This window comes from Gorilla gorilla, chromosome 12 (assembly GCF_029281585.2).
Source record: "Gorilla gorilla gorilla isolate KB3781 chromosome 12, NHGRI_mGorGor1-v2.1_pri, whole genome shotgun sequence".
Classification (NCBI taxonomy): domain Eukaryota; kingdom Metazoa; phylum Chordata; class Mammalia; order Primates; family Hominidae; genus Gorilla; species Gorilla gorilla.
Window position 1 is genome coordinate 70,923,163 of NC_073236.2, and position 20,203 is coordinate 70,943,365.

Consider the following 20,203-nt stretch of genomic DNA (forward strand, 5'->3'; position numbering starts at 1 on the left):
AGTGCAATGGCGAGATCTCGGCTCACTGCAACCTCCGCCTCTCAGGTTCACGTGATTCTCCTGCCTCAGCCTCCTGAGTAGCTGGGATTACAGGCGCACACCACCATACCCAGCTAATTTTTTGTATTTTTGGTAGAGACAGGGTTTCACTATGTTGGCCAGACTGGCGTCGAACTCCTGACCTCGTGATCTGCCCGCCTTGGCCTCCCAAAGTGCTGAGATTACAGGTGTGAGCCACTGTGCCTGGCCAACATCCATACTCTTGATCTGTTCCTCCACCCACAGCACTGCTTATCTGGCCAGGCTCTCGTTCCTTCATTACACAGCTTTCTGCTGGGAATCAGATAACTAATATAAAGATGATACTAATGATTAATGGAGGCTTCATGGAGTCTCCCAGAAATATCACGTTTGTGGTTAATATTCCAAAGGCTACTGGTAGGGATTTCTCAATCTAACATGAGTCTGAAAAAGAGATGATTTTCATCAGAGCTATTCTCAGGACTCTTTAAATCAGGCCCTCAAGTGCTTATCTTCTTTGCCTATGTTTAGAGTCAACCCTTAAAGCAAGTAAACAGTGTCCCCATATATTTAGGAATTCTCAAAATCCTTGGATTTGTTCATACTAAGCTACTGTTACACTCATTTTTAAAAAAATTTTTGGGCTCACTTTTCACCATCTGCATAATGGGCATATAACATAAATCCATTCTGTATCACTTAATCATGTCTTATCCTAGATGAATAAACACATGAAAAATCAGCCTGTAAATCAGAGAATGTAGCTGTGTTAACTGGAGATGGGAAAGGGGAGCAGGTAGAATTAATATTACCATTAGTCATGACTAAAGCCAAACTTAGCAGTTTTAAAACTATTTAACCATCCTGATTGTATATTGGAATCAACTGGGAATTTTTCTTTTAACTACCAATTCTTAGGCCCTATCCCCAAAGATTCTGATTCAATTGATATGAAGTAAGATCTGAGCATCAGAATTTTTGTGTACAATTCCTAAGGTAATTCTCTTGTGCCACCAAGACTGAGAACCAGTGTTTTAAAATAGTATTGGGAATACACAGTAGGTGAAAAACTGGCATCATATTAGGTGGATCTTGGTTGTGATCATGAGCTGAGGAGAGCTCTATATTCTGGAAGCACTCAGCAACGGATGTTCAATGGGGTTCACACCATGGTTGCAGTTTGGGGGAAAGAACCCTTGGAGAGAAAGCAAGAACCACAAGAGTCACTGAATCATGGGTTAGAGGGGAGCCCTCCAAAATCACCTGCTTCAATCCTCTTCCTAATTTCTGTGTGAGCACTGGCCATTTAATTTATGTTTCTGGGTCTCAGTTCCCCTGTCCATTAAATAAACAGGTTGAATTAAATACAATCAGAGTGTTTTCCAGTTTTTATCCTATGATACTAAGAGAGTTTCCAGCATCAGAAGAAATAGAAGCTACAGTTACACAGCTGTGTCGATATTCTCTCCTGGGACATCATCTGAGCCACAAGCCCCCTGGCTCCAGCCTCTCTGCTGCTGCTAGCCAGATGCCACCCTGAGCTTCTGAGTGGCAGCTGGAGCTCCACCCTCAGGGCCTCCCTCCCATCATTCTCTGGCAGGATGAAAGGTTTTGTGTAATTCTTGTAAATGCAGCCCATTTTAATTGCAGAAGCAGCCTCCAAGTGTTTTCTCTGCTCTCCGGCAAGCACGTGACCTGACCACTGCTGCTATCAGGAAAGGAAGTGGTGGAATGTGGAAGTTTACAGGGCGTTCGTGTACACGCATCTTCTGGCCCAGAGCCCGTGGAATCCAGCCAGCAGTTGCTGTGCCACTGTGTTCTCTGGCCTCCCCCTCTCAGCGGCCTTGGGCAGCCTGGGAATCTCCGGCTTCGTGCTTTTCTGAGGGGACAGGCCTTTGAGCAGAGTTTTAGGAAGTTGGTCAAAACAACAACAACAACAAAATGTTTATAGTTTACATCCTTTGCAGCTGTCTATGCACTAGGAATGCCACACATGGTCTCTCCAGACTGCAGGCTCTGAACAGAATCCACTGGAAGGGGATCATCCCAGCCAATACCCTAGTACAAATTGTCCTATCCAGTGTACAGACTTACTGGAAAAGCATCATATCTGCCCCAAACTTAAGATAAGAGTACCCTGATAAGGGACATGCTTGAGGCTCTGACAGAAAAGGAGTTTGGGAGGGAAGAGGGCAAGGGGTTTTCAAATGCACATTGAAGACCTTTCTGGGTTCTCGGCTCATGAGCAAAGAGGAGAGCGGGTAACATAAAGGTGAGGGTGTGGCTGGGAAAAAGGCAAAGTTGATGGAGTCCTTTCCATGGAAGGGCTCTGAAAGTACAGGTAGGAGCTGCAGAGTCCAACAGCACCCCTTGACACAGGTCAGTCTCCAGGTATTGCCTTCTAGAACCTGGTCCTTTGGTCCAGGTGAGACCTGGAGCTACCCTGTCATGCAATCACATGCATGCCTTTTGAGGGCATTAAAACAGTGCCATCAGACTCCAGATCTTTTCTGGCCCTCAGGGGCTCCCTCCTCCCAGCCTTTTCCAGCAGGATGAAGGGGTTTGTGTGACCCTTGCACTCATAAGGTCCCAGGGTCCTAAAAAAAACCCTGTTTCTTGTCTTCTCCTTGTATGCAAGGTGGCACAGGAGCAAATAGTAGCAACTTAAGCGAGCCAAACTCTTCTCTTGCTTGTGAAGAGGGATTGACACTTGCAGACTAGGCTGTCTAGTGCTTCTGAGGCCAACAGCTGCTCTGTTGTCTCATAATACTGGTGGAAAAAAGTAGAATGAGAGACACTGCCAGACCAGGAGGTAGTTGGGATTCAAACATGGCACTTCCACTCAGCACGAGCTCTGGCTCCCGGACCCAGTAAGGGCCAATGACACAGGCCTCAAAACAGACTTGAGAGCCTCCTCTCTGCATCTTCAGACAAATGTTTTCTCTGGCAATTGTGACAGCAGCCACTTCCATATTCAACTCTGTTTTAGCCCCCAAAGAGTCAGTGTGAGGAATCCATGGGAGAACACAAGGATACGTGCCTGGCAGAAATGCAGGCACTCGCCAACGTAAGTCAGGTGGTCGATAAGTGTTTCCATGTTTGCTATTCTGTAATTTAAAAACACCTAAAACTCAGGAATCCCAATATCTTATTGCTTTCCTTATGAATGTTCCAGATGAGTTTCCCCTCAATCTTCTGCAAGCAGGCCTAGATAGGAATGCCGTAGGAGTCGCCCTCCTTCTCCATCAATCTGGTCCTCAAAGGGGCTGGCGTTGGTGGAGCAGGGCCTGAGTAGCAGGACCAAGAAACGCTGATGCTACTGTCTGTACTTTCACTCTGTGGGTAATAAGTCCTGGCCATAGGAAGGGAGGACTAACCAGAGTGAAGAAGACAGAGAGAAAAAGGAATGGCAGAGGAGGCCCATGTGCTGGGAAGGCTAAACTCTCACTGCAGCAACCATAGATTCCAAACCACTAATTACGCCATGGGGCTTCAAGAGTTCAAGACATTTATGGGAGCAGTGGGATGAAAGATATAAATTTGGTACAGGTAATACCTCCTGGGCAACTGGGTCAGGGGTCTCCGGAGCTGAAAGCACACTTGGGAACATCTATTGATCTTTGTTTTTATCTCATCATTATTCAGTTACTGTTCTGTGTATTTTATAATATACATTATGGAGTACTATAGTAGTACATATATATAATTTATAAATAAATAAATATATTGGGGGGTGTATCCTCAAACATTTTCTGTTGATGAGTTACCCAGTCAAAAGAGCTTGGAGACCATCCAATTAGAATGATAACAACAAAAAAAGACTCAACCAACCTACCTAGAGATCCGGGGCCTGACCAGGGCCTCTGCCAGGCTGGCTTGACATAGAAGGGGAAGAATCAGCTGTCCACTGGGAAAGCCCCTCTCCCACCTATCATCTAGTGCCTATTGTCCCTTTAAGGGTAAAATCACTTGCATTTTGGTGAAACAGGAAAAAAGAAACTATTATCATGAAAATTACTGTCTAAAACCACAACAAATCCTATCATAGTAGGAAGCCTTTGTTCCCAGGCCCTCCACACACAATTAAAAAGCAAGTAGGGACTAGATTACCTCTTCTCATGTAATTCCCACAGCAATTGTGTGAAATACAGAAGAAATGGGGGCTCCGCAAGTATAGAAACACCTGTCCCTGAAAGGCAAGTCAGGACTGAAATTCAGCCCATGCCCTGCTCAGCAAGCCACCTGCCCCAAGGAAGGAGTGTCTTTTGCTAATTCTCACAAAGGTGCCGTATGGATTAGCAATAGCCTTTTAAAAAAATTTTTGCTTTATTTGAATATAATTTTCTCATCAATTTTGCTTGTATAAATACAGTTGGTTGCTTGTTCTGGTTTAGTCTAATAGTAAGTTGGAGAAGTCTTGGAGAATGGGCATCCTGGTGGGGTGGCAGAATGGGGTTCTCACTTCAGCAGATGCAGCCCCCCAAACACAACTCCATGGATGAGGACTCAAAAGATGAATGTCATTTTCTGCCCCTGTGTCTCAGAGATGCCCTGAGGCTGTCTGACAAGGTGAGCTGTTCCACACAAAAAACAAAGAATTAATCACACCTCAGTCCAGCCTGAGTTGGGGCCAGTCTATTGCCTGGGTCCTGAGATGTGCTGCCTCAAACGTCTTCACTGGACGTGGTCATGCCTGAGACCAGAATGGAATAGAACAATCCATTTGAATACAGCGATGGATGGTCAGAGATGTCCACACACATCTCTGCTCACCCTCACCTTCCTGCAAACTCCATTCATTTATTTATGGGGAAATTTGATGTTTCCCTCAAATGTCCTTTCCCTCTCAGAGAGTAATTTTGTTTCCCCATCATCAGATAGCACTGAGAAAGGGGCCAGAGTTGGGCCTCTCTGGGGCTGTCCCTGCAGTACTCCTGGGACTCTTAAGCCTCGGTCTTGGGTTCCTTCATGGATTTGACAAATTCCTTGACTTCTTCTTCCAAGGCCTTGTTCCTCTTCTCAACATCCTCCCGGGAGCGCTCCATGTTGCGGAGGCTGATCTCTAGGGCTGCAGACTTCTTCTTTTCCTTCTCCAGTTCTTCACTGAGCCTCACCACTTTAGCCCAAACGTCATAATTTTCCTTCTCAAGGCTACAGGGAAGGAAAGAAAAGAATGAAAGAATGTGGCATTCATTCTAGGCTCCTCCTTCCCTCTTGCTCACAACCTGCTGCTCATTTTCCTTTCAAATCACAAGACCCTTATCCAACCTCTCAGCTACGTCCCTCTTCCCACATGAAGATGTCCCAGGAAACCTGAATCCCCACAATACTTCTGAGCCCCTCATTTGTCATTTTTTTTTTGATGGAGTCTCGCTCTGTCGCCCAGGCTGGATGGAGTGCAGTGACACGATCTCGGCTCATTGCAAGCTCCGCCTCCCAGGTTCACACCATTCTCCTTCCTCAGCCTCCCAAGTAGCTGGGACTGCAGATGCCCACCACCATGCCCAGCTAATTTTTTCTTTTTTTTTGTATTTTTAGTAGAGACAGGGTTTCACCGTGTTAGCCAGGATGGTCTTGATCTCCTGACCTCGTGATCCGCCTGCCTTGGCCTCCCAAAGTGCTGAGATTACAGGCATGAACCTCCACGCCCAGCCCCCTCATTTGTCATTTAACACCATCTTGTGACATCTATTGTGTTTTTTCTCATGTCGTTTTATGTTTTGTATCTTCAACCGGATAACAAAGTCTTTGAAAGAAGGGACCAGTTCTAATAGATCTATATATTCACTCCCACAGCACCTTGTATCAGTCCTGGAAGCCCCATCCATATTCCAAATTTCTCACACCTCTGTGCTCATGAGTGCCTCCTCATCCTGTGTCAATGGAGAGCATAGACCAGCACCCTTTCTTATTAAGGATCTCCTGGGGACCAAGATTTGGAGAAACAGAGGGAACTGCCCTTTGGGGAGCTGTGGTCCTGGCAGTCTCACCCTCACTTGTGAATCCCATGCCAGGTGAAAAATCTGTGGGATTCCTGAATTGCTAGGATTTTAATTGTTACTGGCCCAAATCCTAATGTAGTGCCAGGTGGCCCCCTGCCAGGCTGTGCTGAATTAACCCTTAGGAATGAGTGTACACACGCCGATTGTGTGACTGGAAATTTGTTTCAGAATTTCATTCTGTAGAGTGTGCCTCCCTTCTCCCCAAATGGCTTGCCCATTTGCACAAGGGAGACTTGAGCTCCCATGTGAGCCCAAAACTTGGGTTCTACCTTCAAGGGCCTTGGCCTATTCTGTGGGTAACAATCCATCTTCAAAACTTTGCTTACCCCCACCTATCTCTTCTTAAAGCTAAATTGATCTCATTCCATCTTTTTTTTTTTTCTTTTGTTTTTTTTGAGACGGAGTCTCGCTCTGTTGCCCAGGCTGGAGTGCAGTGGCATGATCTCGGCTCACTGCAAGCTCCGCCTCCCAGGTTCACACCATTCTCCTGCCTCAACCTCCTGAGCAGCTGGGACTACAGGCACCCACCATCATGCCTGGCTAATGTTTTATATTTTTAGGAGAGACACGGTTTCACCGTGTTAGCCAGGATGGTCTCGATCTCCTGACCTCATGATTCGCCCACCTCGGCCTCCCAAAGTGCTGGGATTACAGGCGTGAGCCACCGCGCCTGGCCATTCCTTCTGACCCTCTCATTACAAATCTACTTTTCTTCTCCAAGTTCTCTGTACCCCTCTGGTTCTGGAAGAAATTCCAAGTGAGGCACTGTGCTAGATCCTGACCATGGGTTCCAGTGGAAGGTAGAATCTGTGTGGGCTCAGGAGCCTGGGATGGGAGGCTTCCCTGACCGATGGATTCAGAGGACTCTGGCACATCTGTGGCAGCCAGTTCTTTTTCTACCCTGTTGAAGATACTCATATTTGAGGGCAGTGTGTGCCTTCTATGGGACTGCTTTGATCACTGCCAAGATGTCACAGAAGTCTTTAATTCTACAAATGATTGGTTTCAGGTTCTTAGACAAACAAGCTACATTTTGCTTCTGGATGGCAGCTCTCTGTGTGGAACAGTGAATGAGGGTTCACAGTAGTCTTCCCTTCAGATACCTGAGTCTGCATGGACTAAGACGTAGCCATAAATCTAAGAGCCCACGAATTCACATTTCACTGCCTCATGACTAGTGCTGATATGGGAACAGCTGGATCAAGGCTTTCTCTCCTGAAAACAAATTTGCCAGCCAATCAGTAGTGTGAAAAATATTTCAAGAAAATACTCTACCTACCCAGGAGAACAAATTGTGTGCACAGATCTTGGGAATTTGCATGTGACAGAGGCAATAGCTGCCTAACTGGCCTCCCACTTCTGTTTGCCCCCTGCAGCCGGTGCTCAATGGGAAGCCAGTGAGCCAGTGAGGCATAAACCAGGTTGAAACCACCCCGAAGCTTCTTACTCAGGCTTTGCAGTGGCTGACAAAACCCTACTGCGTCCTGGCCTCCTGTACTTCTCCACCCTCATCTCCTCTAATCACTCTCCCTGGCCCCAGGCAGCTTCCACTCTTCCTGGGTGGGACCATGGGGGCCTGCTCTTTTCTCATGGCTCGGCACTGGCCATAGTCATCTCCCATCTACGCACCTGACTTGCTCCTCATCTCCTTCAGGCCTTTACTTACTTGCTGCCTTCTCACGGAGGCCTTTCCTGACCCCCCTATTTTACATTGGAACCCATTCCTTGAACTTTCCAACCTTCTGACCCACTTTATTTTTCTCCACAGCACTTGCCATCAGCTGACATAACATATATTTTATTATATATTTGTATTGTCCATCTGTCCCCACTAGAAGAAGTTCTGTAAGTGCAGGGACTTTTGTCTCTTTTGTTCAGTGCTATACCCTAACAACTGGAATGTGCCTGGCACAGAGGAGGGGCTCGAAGAATATTTGCAGAATCAATGAATGACCTTAACATAAAAAAAAATTAATTTCCTTTAAATTAATTAAAGCATGTTGATTCTTGAACCACTGTTTGGAAATTATTGATTAAACTACTTAAGCTAGATATTTACATTTCCTAAATCTAGTTTAAAGTTTAGAGTGTTCACCAATTTAGCTATCTCATTGTTCCCTTTACTCTTTCCTTTCTAGGCCTGCTATAGATTACTGTCTTCCCCAAATTGAAGCTTTATGATGTGACTTCTCTGGAGGATGGGAACAATCCCTCTTGTCTCTAAAGATGGAAGCCAAGTGCCTCTCAGTGCCCCTCTGTCTGACTTACTTTTTAATCTGTTCCTCATACATTTGCTTCTGTGTTTCTATTTCCTTTCGTAGCTCTTGGACTGTCCTCTGCAAATAATCAATTTCCTCTTCTCCAGAGTTCTTTTTTCCAGGCCCAGTTTCAGAGTTTGGACTGGCAAGAGTATCTCCCTTGGAGTCACAGGCTTGGGAAGAGAGTGCACTGGCTTCCTCCCCAGGGGACCCTGGCAGGGAAGGGACGTTATCGTAGGTGGAAGTCCGTTGGGAGTCAGAAAGTTGGCGCAAGTCTTGAGACATCGTTCTCCTGTGCCCTTCCCCTGCCTTAGCCTCTGAGGAAGGCGACCAGAATTCATTTTTAAAGATCTCCATTTTGCTGCTGTTGGCACCCTGAAAAGCTGATGTCAAGAAACATTTCCGGTTAGGGAGTGTTTGAGTCCTTTTACGAGATTGCATTTTCCAGTCTCCTGGCTTTTCCCTGGGTACTTTGCTGCTGTCCTCCGGAAACGCATCGCTCGGCTGCTGTCCAGTGGGGCTGGTTGTATCAGAGTCGCTTGTCTAGAAAAGAAATGGCCATGGATGTCACAAGGGGTTTTCACCTCTGTGTGTCATGCTCCCAAGGTATGGATTAGAGACCCCAAAACAAAAGTTTCCTGGTAGCATACCTATGAAATTCTTAATGTATCACATTAGTTGATTATCTGCAATGGAATTTTTTTCCAAAAGGATATTGCACTAAAGGAACCATGTTCTAGAGACGAAGTCTCACCAAAATCAAGTGTTTGTTTGTGGTTAAAGAGTCCTAAAGTAGGATCCTTATGTAATCTTAGAACGGGTGGTCTTTATAACTATGACTGAAAACCCAGAAGCCATAAAAGTTTGATAAATTTGACCTTTTGATTTCCATGACCTAAAAAATTAAAAAGAACAAAAATAAAAACAAAATAACAAATCACCACATGCCAAACCAAAAAAAAAAAAAAACAAACTAGCAAAAAGTATTTGCAACGCATATCAGACAATCGGTTACTCTCCTTAATAGATAAAGTTCATAAAAATTGTGAAGAAAGAGATCAACAACCAATGTAGTTACGGGCAAAGGACAAGATCAGGCAGCTCACAGAGGAAAAAATGAAACTAGTCCTTGTACATAAGAAAAGATGTTCAGCCTCTCTCATAATACAAGAAACTCAAATTAAAATTAAAATTACTGAAATGCCAGTTCTCACTTATCAGATGAGCAAACCCCCAAAATTTGACAACACACTCTGTTGGTGAAACTGTAGGAAAACAGTTCTTTCATGCATTGCTTCTGGAAGTGTAAAATGACACAAACTCCAGTAATTTGTCTCAAAATCATACAATCAAATCTATTTACCCTCTGACCCATCAAGCCCACTTCTGAAAATGCATTTGAGAAATACATCTGCCTGAGTACAAAAGGAGGTCCCAGAGTTATTTATTGCAGCTTTTTTTGTAGTATGAAGAACTGAAAGGCTGGGTGCAGCGGCTGAGGCCTGTAATCCCAGCACTTCGGGAGGCTGAGGAGGGTGGATCACTTGAGCTCAGGAGTTCGAGGCCAGGCTGGGCAACATGTTGAAACCCTGTCTCTACAAAAAATACGCAAAACAATTTAGCCCAGCATGGTAGTATGCACCTGTAGTCCCAGCTACTTGGGAGGCCGAGGCCGAAGGATTGCCTCAGCAGGAGGTCAAGGCTGCAGTAAGCTGTGATCGCACCACCGCACTCCAGCTTAGGCAATAAAGTGAGACCCTGTCACAAAAAAAAAAAAAAAAAAAAAGAAAAAGAAAAGAACTGAAGGCAGTGTGTTCATCTATAGGGACTGGTACATCTACAGAATGGGACACTATACACCTCTAGAAAACATGAGGTCATATGAGGTAGCTGTTTATGTATTGACATAAAAAAGTCTCCAGAATATACTGCTAAGTACAAAAATGCAAGATACAGAGTTTTGTGTGGGAGTTTGTGTGTGACTGTATGTGTATGTGTGTGACTGTAGAGAGAGAGAGAATTATACTACATTTTGTGTAAAAAAGGAGGTAAATAATTTACACTCATGTCTTCTTATATTTTCATAAAGGAACATTGGAAGGATAAATAAGAAACTAAGGCAGTGAGGGATGGGGTGGGTGGGGATACGGGAGGGAGCAGAACGTATACCTCTCAACGTATACCTTCTTCTATCTTTTTGATTGCTTGAACCATGTGCATATATTATATATTTTTTAATGAAATTATAAAGAAAAAGGAGAGAGAATATGAGACCTAAACACAAAATCAATCACTTCTCGGCCTTTTGGCTAAGATCAAGTGAGATCTAAACATAAAATCAGACAATCAGGTTCGAGCCCTCCCTTTAACCTTTGCAGCCAATCACTTGCTTCAGAAACCCCACCCGGAGTTAGAGGTACCTGGGTTCTGAAGGGAGGACTGGATCTGAGTCCTCCTCTATAACAAGCTAGTGCTACTACATTGGGCCAGCTGCTCAACCTCTCTGAGTTTCTGCTCCTCAATAACACAATACGAATGATAAATTCTGCCCTACAATGTTATGTAATATGAGGACTCTAGAGGTGATCAGTGTAAATTTCCCAGCATAGTGCCTGCCCACAGAAATCAATAAATGGCAGAAACCTATTAAATGAGTACAATAATAGCTATTCTCAAGGACTGTGGGATGATCTTGTTACATGAAGTATGAGCATTTTTAAATTTTATTTTAGTTTTAGAGTGTTAGTAGAATGCATTGCCTCCAGAAAGACCTATCCTAAGAAAAACTACAACCACTACCCACTACCTGCCTTTTAAAAACAATCTTCAGGGCTAACAGTACTGTAGGTAACTTGAATCATCTGGTCAACTAGCAATTTGAAATCCATTTTTTGGCCACACATAAAGATCAAGCTACTATATAAAGTTCACATGTTCTTTGTAAAAATATTTGTTCCTATAAATATATAAAAATATTTGACCTTTGTAAATTATTGTCCTCACGAGGTCTACATTTCAGAGTCAGCAGAGCTTTTGGACATTGGGAACGTGAGTTTCAACCCTTCAGCACAAATGTGGGGGCTGACATGGCTGAGACGGCTTATCGAGGAATGAGAAATATTACACAAACACATCACATACTCTGAGAAAGGAATCACGTTTCATGGGTTAGCAGGAAACCAGTTTTCTCTGGACGTTCACCCAGAATTTTCAACAATTCTGACCAAAACATTTACAATGTTGTATACATTTTTCCCACTGAACTTCTCTGGACTGTATTTCAGTCTCTCTTTTAGAGTGGGCTTCAGTGAGGACCTCATTGCTCAGTCACTGGGTGATTAGCACACTTGTCACTCACCCCCCTCAAAGATGCCAATAGAAACTAGATTTGGAAAGAGGCCAGGCTTTCAAGGTGTGTTCAGATGAGTCTGTAGCAGCAGCGCCCACTGCCACTGCATCACCTAAAACTCCCCAAATTGCCACCCGAGAGCAGGCCTTACATGGGATGGCCTGGACTAAAGAAAGAACCCAATGGAAGCAGGAAGGTTCTCTGCACCTTACCATGCTACTGAAGCTGTCTGTCCTAGAAATTCGGAGGTCTTCAGTGGCATCCCAGCCTACAGAGCTTCGGGCCACTGGAGCTTTCTTGGGGTCGTTTTTCTGGGCAGGGGGTGACAGGGGTATATCCTTGGACTTGGGGAAGAGGACTTCATGGTCTCTGATCATCATAGTCATCACTCTTTGGATCTGAGGAGTCCCTGAAAGAAAGAAGAAAAAGATCTGTTGTGTAGTGTAGGAGGCAGGTAGTCAGTCCTCAAGGATCCCCACCCGTGGATGTCTCCCAACTCGGTTCTAAAACTATAGGGCCCAGAAGGGCCTCATTTTGCTTCTCAAAAGACCCTTTTAAATTGCTTGGAGTTGGAGATTATGTTGAAAGGGATGGAACAGAAGGACACGGGAGTAGAATAAAAGAGGGAGCTGTTTCAGAGGGAGCCAATAGTCCACTGGATTAGTTTTTGATCAGGAAAGTAGGCAATAAAACAGCAGAGAAAATGAAGACATCTTTCTCTCCTGATGTGGTCCTCAATATGATATCTGGTTTCTTATCAGACACATAGCAAATATGTGCCAGGCTTTCTGCCCCCACGCCCATGGCAGAGATCAGTACTCTGTGTCAGGACACGGCCTCAGAAGCCTGCACAGCACAGCTTTTTAAGCAGCCTTTTTGTGGGCTGGCTTATAAAATGAAAGCTGGCTGGGCACAGTGGCTCACGCCTGTAATCCCAGCACTTTGGGAGGCTGAAGCGGGAAGATCATTTGAGGTCAGGAGTTCGAGGCCAGCCTGGCCAACATGGTGAAACCCTGTCTCTACTAAAATTACAAAAATTATCTGGGTGTGGGGGTTTATGCCTGTAGTCCCAGCTACTCGGGAGGCTGAGGCAGGAGAATCACTTGAACCCTGGAGGCAGAGGTTACAGTGAGCTAAAGTTGCACCACTGCACTCCAGCCTAGGCAACAGAGTGAGGCTCCAACTCAATAAATACCTAAATAAAAATAAAATAAAATAAAATGAAACCTGCTTGCTCAATCTGGCTAAGGGTATTTAAAAGTAATAAAAGACTAACAAACACTAGCTAGCTATTATTGTACTAGTCTACTGCACTGTGGGACCATTGGGCAAACCCTTGACCTCTGTCCTTTGTTGTGATCTGAAAAATGGACACAATTCCTGCCCTGCCTACCTCACAAGGCTATTGCATGATTCAGATGAGATCGATAACCAGCTGAAAATGCTTGGGAAACTACAGAGCAGTGCACAAATATCAGGGGGAATGTTGTAATTGTTATTTCCTGTGTACCTGCTTTCACTACGGGACCAGCCATACCTCTCATGATCACGGCAGGGTCTTCGACCTTCGACCTGATGAGATTCACACCAATCACAGTAGCCAGGTTGTCCACACTCATCTTGTTAACAGCACAGTTCAGCTGTATTTCATGTAGGAACCTACAGACAGCCAAGAAATCCCATGGTAGAAAGCAGGAAGTAGCCAGGAGGAAGCACTACAGGGTTCCAATGAGAACTCAGGGATGGATCCAATGCTTTCCTCCCAGACTCAGGAATGAGACCAGCCTGCTCTGCCCACAAGAATTTAGCCTCATCCTGAAAGGCCCAAGACCAAGGAAGGAAGAGAAATCAGGAGGGTCCTGCCCAGCTGCTGGGGTGGGGGATGGGGAGGTGAGTGGAATCACGTAAGCAGGAGGCAAGATCCACTTCCAGGAGCTCAGACTGGACTAGAAAAGGTAAAATGGGTATCTGCCCATACCCATGTCTTGCCTTGATAGGCTTATCTCCCAGCTCTCAGCACCCATCCCACCCAAGTCTCCAGAGAGGAAAACTTTATTGGTAAGAAGATCTCAGGGCTGGGGAATCCATGGTGCCTCCTTGCTCTCATCCTCTGATTAGAGCACAGGCATTGCTAATTCTCAGCAGGTTCTCCATAACTAATACTGAATTTTTGTTAAAATTCTACCCCTTTGAGGCACAAAGCTCTCAGATTCACTGTAAAAACAGGGGATTTCTAAATACTCTCTCAAAGACCCATTTAAAAATGGATAGAATGAAGCAAGAAAATTTCAAACACAGAGCAATTATTAAATATTGGTGACGCGTCCAAATGATGAAACATTATGAAATATTATGAAGTTATTTATAATCCAATTTTATGACATAGGGAAATGCTCATAATAAAACATTAAATCAAAAAAAGGACACAATCCTTTATATAATTTAGTATAAAATATTATTCCCCTATATTTACATTAAGCTATGAAAAGGTTTATCACAGAGAGAAAACACCCAGAAGGAAAAATGCCAAAGTGTTAATAGTGCTTGTTGCTGTTGAAGGGATTGTGGGTCCTTTTTATTTCTCATTTACTGTTTGCCATATCTTCCTGGTTTCCAAGTCAAGCAAGCATGACTTTTATAATCTAGGAACTACAACAAATTACTTTTAAAAAATAAAAGACAAAATTCAGGTCAGTCTGGGATGAAGATCCCAGTTCCCAGCCGAGCCAGATCTGGGTTAATCCACAGCTAGAGTTGCCACAGGGGTGGTGCACAGCAGGTCCCCAGAAAGGGCTGAAGGAAAGTAACCAGGGTGGCCCAGAATGCATGTCTCCCTGGAGCTAAGCTACGGCTCAGAATCACAAAGATGGGAGATCATTCTAGAAACATTATAAGGATTCTGGGTTCTCTTGCATGTACCAGGACTCTGGGCAGTGCTGAGGCAGGCCTAAAGGGGGGAGCACGTTCATTTTTTGGGTCAACCAGGTTTTCAGAATCCTTGAAATTATACAGGAAGCTACTTCAGTGCTATGTGAATACAGCTGATCTTCCAAAGTGCTAGACCAGCATCTTTCTGTTCACAGACGTGGTCCCTCCTCTTCTAACTAGGAGCTTCTTTCTGATGGGGTTGAAAACTGTAGAGTTGATACCAGGGGCCTCTCACCTGCAGATGTAGCTCAGGAGACTATAGTTGTCACGAGGAAGGATGGAGAGCTGCTTCATCAACTCCTGCTGAGCCTGGGAAGAGATTTACACAAGTAAATCATTTACCAGTAAATGAGCCTGCCCACGTGCCAGCAAGGAGACCCTGGAACAGAATTGGTGTATCTGTGCAGAAACAACACTTTGGCAGTCATTCCTGTTCCTGTAGTTCTGTGGGTTTAAAAAAAAAAAAAAAGGGAAATAACTCAATTCTCACAGAATTTTTTTAAAAAGGGTCATAGTTTTTGTTATGTATACTTTTATTTATATGTAATTATGCCACTGCACCCTACCCTTGACCCTGAGCTACTCTAAGGAAGGACTGTTTAACAACTCACACGTTAATTGTTTGCTTAATGAATGCTTGAGATGTAACAATCCAATAAAGAATAAGATCACAATAAGATATCTCAGAATCACTTTAAGACTGGTGAGAAAAGGAGGATTCTTCTGAGAAGGATTTCAAGCACTGTGGCCTATCTGAGACATGCCGGGACACAGAGACAGGCAGACCACGCTGGAGGACGGTGCAAGGTCAGACTGTTCAAGCTCTGCAATGGATGGCCGTGGATGTCAGGCAAGGTCTACTAGGAATGCATGTGCTGGAGAGAAGAGGGACAGCGAGCTTTTCCGTGTTCTTTTCAACCACAGCTGCCTGTAGGGTCTGTAATCACCATCTGCAACATGGTGCTTGTGAGAGTACACAATTCGCTAGCCGGGCGTGGTGGCGGACGGCTGTAATCCCAGCTACTCGGGAGGCTGAGGCAGGAGAATCGCTTGAAACCGGAAGGCGGAGATTGCAGTGAGCTGAGATCGCGCCACTGCACTCCAGCCTGGGCGAAAGAGCAAAACTCCATCTCAGAAAAAAAAAAAAAAAAAAAAAAGAGAGAGTACACAATTCACATGCGGTGTGCAGGCACTCCTCAAACCTGAGCAGCTCTCCTGCAGAAAACGCATCCTCCAGCCTTGTCAGCCTACACGCAGCAGCTTCCGTAGATATAGACCTTCTTAGCGTAGCATCAGCTTCATGCTGAGATCCCCTCTTCAGTTGAGTCGAGTAAATTCATTGCAAAGGTTGCTACAGACTCACCCCTCCTAGCTGCCACCTCTGCCATGTTTTCACCAGTGAGAAGGACCTTGGTCCCTGTGTGTAGACATGCATTGCCACAGACGTGGAAACTCTCAAAGATGCTGAGATTGAGAAAGCTGGGAGAAGCAAGTCTAAAGTGAGTGCAGGGGTGGGAATCTTATTGTCAGAACAGCATCTAGGTGCCTCCTTTACTTTCCCTAGAACCCAGGGGTGAGATGCAATCTGAAACATTTATCTTTTTAGCTGCCTTTTAAACCTTATTCCATAAAATTTTATTACTTTCACAATGGTGAGCAGATACACCAGTATAAGTTAAGACTTTTCATATCCCTTTCTCCCTCCCCCAATAAAATTCTTAAGTTACACACAAAATATCGTACCTCAGATCCGTGCAATCTAATTTTTGTTTGGAAAAGAGCTACAAAACCTGTATCACGTTCTCTTCCTTTCTTAATTTTGAAATATAAAGTCAGCTTTTCTCTTATGTCAGGATCTATTCAAATCATGATGCTCTCCCCACCCTCAGTCAGGGATGGAAGTTCTCACAGCTGTGTTTTCTTGCAGGGCTAGGGTGCTATTTCTTCATTCGTTTTAAATAAATATATTCTATGAAGCAGACTATCTAATAAATTTTGAAGTGTGGAAGATAATAAACCTTCCCTTATATTGAAAAAAATTTTAAAGTCACCCACCAGTATCATATCCCTGGGTCCTCAAAACAATCCTAGGCATGGCTGATATTACTATGAAAATTATCTAAGTTTGTGGTGTCTAATATAGCAGTTACTTGCCACATGTAACTACTTAAATTTAACTAAATCAAAATTAAATAAAATTAGGAATTTGGCTTCCCAGGTGCACTAGCCACATTTTAGATGCCCAATAGCCATGTGTGGCTGGTGGTCACCATATTGAATGGTGCAGATATATAAAAGTTCCATTACCATAGAAAGTTCTATTGGTCTGAGTAAATAAACTGAGTCTTAGAAAAGATGCATAATTTGTCTAATGGCAAAATCAAGGTTAAATCTAGGTCTCATTATAGATTTTTCTGTGCACCATTTTGCCAGAGAGGGCTTTTAACATGGTCATTGATATAAACATCAACTTCTTCATGAATGACTTGGATTTGAAAATCTTGTTTAAAAATCATCAAGGTTTATTGTTGTTGGTTGGGTTTCATCAGTTTCTTTAGTTGTTTGGTTGGTTGGTTGATTATAATAACATGACTACAGTGTGGTCATTGTTGACTATAAGGCCTCTCTAGAAATAAATTTATACAGGATCAAAAATCTTGTTAGTGAACTTGTGCACTCTCACAGGCATATTGCAGATGGTGGTTACAGACCCTATAGGCAGCTGTGGCTGAAAAGAACAACAATCAAAAAACCCTCCCTGTCCTTGTTCTCCCTGGCACATGCATTCCTTGGATGACCACGCCTGACACTCACAGCTGCTGTAGAGCTTGAGCTACGTGACCTCACACCTGCCTTCCAGCCTGTCCTTGTGTCCCAGCAAGTCTCAGCAAGGCCATCATGCTTGAAACCGTCCTCCGATGTATCCTCCTTTTCTCACTACTTTTAATGTCATCCAGCAGTATTTGATTATGGTCCAATTCTTTATTGGATTATTGCATCTCATGAAGGCTGTGGTTTGCCAGTCATTATGATTGAGTTCATATACCTTTTGTTGCTGAGGAAGTTGCATTTGACTATCTTACCAAAAAGTATAGGCCGCTTGACCCACTGTTGCCTACTGGATTAGTGTCCAGAAAACCAATCACTTTCTTCTAAAGCAGGACAACTAACTCTAAGATGCAAACCTTTGCCTCGTCCGCATTCGTGAGCTGCCCACAGAGCAGGAACCCTTCATACTGGCTCCAGGGAACCACGGGCTCTGGGAGGTCTCGGAGGTAGAGCTTTAACAGGGAAGCCACAGTGTGCACATCTGTGTCTCTGGAAGAAAATAAGCAACGCGCTGTGAAACTCTTTGAAAGAAAAACTTTAGGATGTTCCTCTCTTCCATCTTGATGATTCAGTGAATAGAACCATAAATTACAAAGGGAAATTTTGCAGAGGAGTAGAGTCTGATAAAGAAGAATCAGACCAAAACATTTTTGTCAATTCGCCCTTCTGGAACAACATTCTTGAATAAATGTTCCTCTGTCTCTTCCACCCAACTACCTCAAAGGTAAGTTCAAGGTCTACATTTTTACTAAACCTTCCTTAATGATTTTCGTCTTTATTGCTTTCTTCTTTCTTCAAGTCATTTAGTGCCTCAAAATTAGCATTGTCTAATTAGTCTCTAATATTGCTTGTGTTAACTCCTTTATATCCTTGGTCTATTCTTCTCTTTAGTCTTCCAGAGTGCTTAAAATAGTTCTGAGGTTCACTCACGTATTTACTCAATAATTCACTCAATCAATAAGCATCGAGAAAACCTATTAGGTGCAAGATACTGCAAGATACTTGTCAAGCACTGGGATTTCAGTAGCCAATCCAAGGGACATCGGTAGCCATCCAATCCAGGGATGGAGCCCTGGCCCCATCGAGCCACAGAACTGTGGGGACTCAAGTATTAAAATGTCCTTACAATACTGTGTGGCTAATGCCATGATATGGGAAGCCCAGGACTCAGGATCCTATGGAAGTATGGAAAAAGAACACCCAAGGCAGAGATGGGAACACATAGGTGACTTCTCAGATGAAAGAGTACCTCAGATGAACTCTGAAAGGCGGTGAGGAGTTAGGGCATGAGGCAGGCAGCATGTGTGTCAGCCTGGAGCATGAGGAGAGGACGCCTCCCCGTGGGCCTGATTGACTGAAAGAGGCATGGCTGTTCAGTTCAGCTTCTCCATTCACAGGAGGGCTTGGCAAGCCACGGGCCAGGAGCCAAATCTGTCCCACTGCCTCTATTTGTACAGCCTGGGAGCTAAGAATTATTTTTACATTTTTAAATAGCTGGGGGAAAAAACACTCACAAGAAGAAGAGTATGTCATGATGTAAAAATTATAGGAAATTCAGATGTCAGCATCTGTAAGTAAAATTATAGAAGAACACCACCACACTTGTTCATTTATGTACTGAGCAGAGTATTATAGTTGCAATAAAGACCATCTGGCCTGCAAAGCCTAAATATTTAATATGTGTCCCATTAAGAAAAGTTTGTTGACCCCTGGCTTACAAGGCAATTGCATTGATTCTGCAACGCCACAAGAGAAAATAAGATTCACTACCATATTCCTGAAGCTGATTATTGAAGAAATGTTTGTTTATTTCATATTGATAAAACCTGGCATTCTTAGGTAGCAGCCCTGGTAGCATCGTGAAAAGCTGTGATGTGGCAAGAGGTCCAGAATAACCTTGGAATCTCCTTGATTTCAGTGATGAGAAATATAGCATAGGCTGGAGAACATGTCTCCTGGTCCTAGGAGGGAAGGGAGGGGTGGATCTGGACAAGAGGAGGAGAAGGGAGGCATCTGAGGCAACAGAAGCAAGAATACTGGGGCTTGATTGTAAAGCTCTGTCTTGGTGCTTTGTGTGCATTTTACTTTGGTTTTGACAGCCAGTTGTTGTAGCTGTCTTCTGAAAAGGCTTCCCCTTTGCAGCCTGTGAACTCTACCTCAATAGGAGAACACGAGCTGGCACAGAGCCTGCTCTATGCTCCATGGCTGCCCTCAGGAAATCTGGGGTAGGAACCATTCATTTAACATGGGGATTCTGGAAAATCCTTCCCTGCTGAGTCACTGCCCAAAAATACCCAAGGCAAGGCCAGGCTAGGAAAAGTACTTTTGTCAAAATATGTTATGATAAGTTCCCGAGAAAGTGGCAGAAAGACAGTCAGCTGACAATTTGCAGGAGCAGAATTCTCCCAAAGTCCAAAAGTTGCATCTTCCTAAAGTCCCTACACTGCAATCCACCCATTTGTCTCTATCAGCATCCTGGGACTCCCGTTTGATTGGGACCTCTCCTTCACCCCCATCCAATCAGTCTTCCAATTCCCTTCAGTTCTATTATCCTAAAGTCACACTGATCCTTGTAAGCCTCTCCCCTCCTTTCACTACCCTATGCCTCCAGCATTCTATGCTCTGCCCACTCTAGGGCACAGTCCTCAACACCAAAACACACCAATGGAATGAGTGAAGAAAACAGAGTTTGAAAGGGAAGAAACAGTGTAAAGGATAATTCAAGAAACTGGATCCTGGCTGGGAACATTGGCTTATGTCTGTAGTCCCAGCACTTTGGGAGGCCAAGGCGGGTGGAGAACTTGAGGTCAGGAGTT

The 20,203-nt window shown here is 44.1% G+C and overlaps 1 protein-coding gene across 2 annotated transcripts in view; it reads right to left on the bottom strand.

The window, feature by feature from the left end:
- Nucleotides 1–4,337: 4,337 nt before the first annotated feature.
- Nucleotides 4,338–20,203, bottom strand: part of ARHGAP25 (Rho GTPase activating protein 25) — a 90,874-nt gene continuing 75,008 nt past the window's right edge. For both annotated transcript variants that reach the window (XM_019021567.4, XM_004029349.5), the window contains exons 6-11: nucleotides 17,744–17,876; nucleotides 14,794–14,867; nucleotides 13,168–13,289; nucleotides 11,843–12,039; nucleotides 8,292–8,824; nucleotides 4,338–5,172 (exon numbers count right to left, since the gene is read on the bottom strand). In XM_019021567.4, the coding sequence (XP_018877112.2) occupies nucleotides 4,965–5,172; nucleotides 8,292–8,824; nucleotides 11,843–12,039; nucleotides 13,168–13,289; nucleotides 14,794–14,867; nucleotides 17,744–17,876 (1,267 nt within the window). In that variant the 3' untranslated portion in view covers nucleotides 4,338–4,964. The remainder of the gene's footprint in view (nucleotides 5,173–8,291; nucleotides 8,825–11,842; nucleotides 12,040–13,167; nucleotides 13,290–14,793; nucleotides 14,868–17,743; nucleotides 17,877–20,203) is intronic.